The sequence below is a fragment of the Myotis daubentonii genome, chromosome 1, assembly GCF_963259705.1.
Source record: "Myotis daubentonii chromosome 1, mMyoDau2.1, whole genome shotgun sequence".
Lineage (NCBI taxonomy): Eukaryota > Metazoa > Chordata > Mammalia > Chiroptera > Vespertilionidae > Myotis > Myotis daubentonii.
In genome coordinates this window covers 213,641,340-213,643,349 of record NC_081840.1, presented here as the reverse complement: position 1 = coordinate 213,643,349, position 2,010 = coordinate 213,641,340, and the positions used below count along the sequence as shown (strand labels likewise).

The 2,010-nt window shown below is 44.3% G+C and overlaps 1 protein-coding gene across 1 annotated transcript; it reads right to left on the bottom strand.

The window, feature by feature from the left end:
* Positions 1–1,078: 1,078 nt before the first annotated feature.
* On the bottom strand, positions 1,079–1,764 carry LOC132220533 (large ribosomal subunit protein uL13). The gene has a single exon (XM_059673719.1). It carries the CDS (start codon positions 1,737–1,739, stop codon positions 1,128–1,130), a length of 612 nt encoding a protein of 203 aa, XP_059529702.1. The 5' UTR covers positions 1,740–1,764; the 3' UTR covers positions 1,079–1,127.
* Positions 1,765–2,010: the final 246 nt, after the last annotated feature.

Below are 2,010 nucleotides of genomic sequence, written 5' to 3'. Positions count from 1 at the left end.
TCTCCTTTTTCTATTTAGCCATGTTGATAAGAATTAGACTAGGGAAAGGCAAAAGATTAATATAAAAATGTAAATTCTCTTTAAGAAAATGATACTCTAGTTATATTCATAAATAACATTAATAAAATATATTTATAAAATATAATCATGTTCCTGAATATTATATATTAACCAGTATTATAATGGTTATAAGCAATAACACACTCAATACGAAATTATATATCAAAATCTCTAAAGTATGATCATAGAAGAAAACTGAAATAAATATTGTATTTTTCTGATAGAAGTGTAATTAATTAAAGGAAGACTCAGTAAGAGCAGTTCCCTGCTATATCCGGTTTGACTCAATGGATAGAGCATTGGCCTGTGGACTGAAAGGTCCCAGGTTCAAATCCAGTCAAGGGCACATGCCCAGGTTGTAGGCTTGATCCCCAGTAGGAGCATGCAGGAGGCAGCCAATCAATGATTCTCTATCATCATTGATGTTTCTGTCTCTCTCTCCCTCTCCCTTCCTCTCTGAAATCAATAAAAGTATATTTTTAAAAAAGAGTAGTTCTTTTCTCCTTGGTTTTTTTATAAATGAGTTTGAAATAATCTGGTTAGAAGTTGAGAGGTGCAGTGATGCAGGTTACCCTCACAGACATACCTTGTCTTGTATGTGGAATGCGTGTTGCATGTGGGGTGAGTGTCTGATCCTGAGGGTTACGTTTCTCAGGTCTTTCCTTTGTTATGGGCCTCACTGAGTGCATCTTTATTTGCTGTCGTTCTTTTCCTGTCCCCCTCTTAGCAATATTCTGATCTTACTCGTTATTCAAAACTACTTCGTTTTGTGGTGGGGGTAAAGATTAATCTTGTTGAGCCTTATTCTTGGGCACATGTCATATCCCTGAGTTGTGAGAGAGTGGCTTTTAGGTTCTGCTTTTCCTCTGACACTTATGCTTGTAGACTCAGCATGTAATTCTGTCCCTCCCCCAGAAGTAGGCCTTTCCCTGCCACTTCCCTCTCTGGCTACAGTAGGCTTTCAACGTAGGGCAGTAGGGATAGTTGCTCACCTACCCCACAAAGTATGATTAATTTTTTTTTTTTTTTTTTTTTTTTTTGAGGAATAACAGTCAATTTTATTGGGCTCAGACCAGGAGTCCATGGGTCTTGAGGACCTCTGTGAATTTGTTAATTTTCTTCTCCACGTTCTTTTCGGCCTGTTTCCGTAGCCTCATGAGCTGCTTTTTCTTGCGGTAATGCATCTTGGCTTTCTCCTTCCTCTTCTCCTCCAGGGTGGCTGTGACGGCCTGGTACTTCCAGCCAACCTCATGAGCCAGGCGCCCAAGGTAGGCAAACTTCCGGGTGGGCTTCAGGCGCACAACCTTGAGGGCGGCGGGAACCACCATTCGCTTTTTCTTGTCGTAGGGCGGTGGGATCCCGTCAAACACCTTGAGGCGGTCCAAGGCGGCCTGGCCTCGCTTGGTCTTGTGGGGCAGCATGCCTCGCACCGTCCGCCAAAAGATGCGGCTGGGGGCTCGGAAGTGGTAAGGGCCGCGGGACGGGTTGGTGTTCATCCGTTTGCGCAGGAAGGCCAGGTACTTCAACTTGTTTCTGTAGAAATTGCCAGAAATGTTGATGCCCTCACAGCGCACAACCACCACCTTGCGGCCCAGCAGTACCTGCTTGGCCACGATGGCCGCCAGGCGGCCCAGGAGATGGCCTCGGCCATCAAGCACCAGGACCTGCCCCTCCGCCATCTTCGGCAGCCGCCTGGGAAAGCTGATTAATTTTTTTAATGAAGAGGAGAATGTGGTCTAGATCAGTGGTTCTCAACCTTCCTAATTCCGCGACCCTTTAATACAGTTCCTCATGTTGTGGTGACCCCCAATTTCATTGTTACAAATTGAACATAATTAAAGCATAGTGATTAATCACAAAAACAATATGTAATTATATATGTGTTTTCCGATGGTCTTAGGTCACCCCTGTGAAAGGGTCATTCGACCCCCAAAGGGGTCGCGACCCACA

Bases quoted from the DNA above. Each gene is read 5' to 3' on its own strand.
- LOC132220533 (XM_059673719.1), bottom strand. From the start codon at position 1,739: ATGGCGGAGGGGCAGGTCCTGGTGCTTGATGGCCGAGGCCATCTCCTG.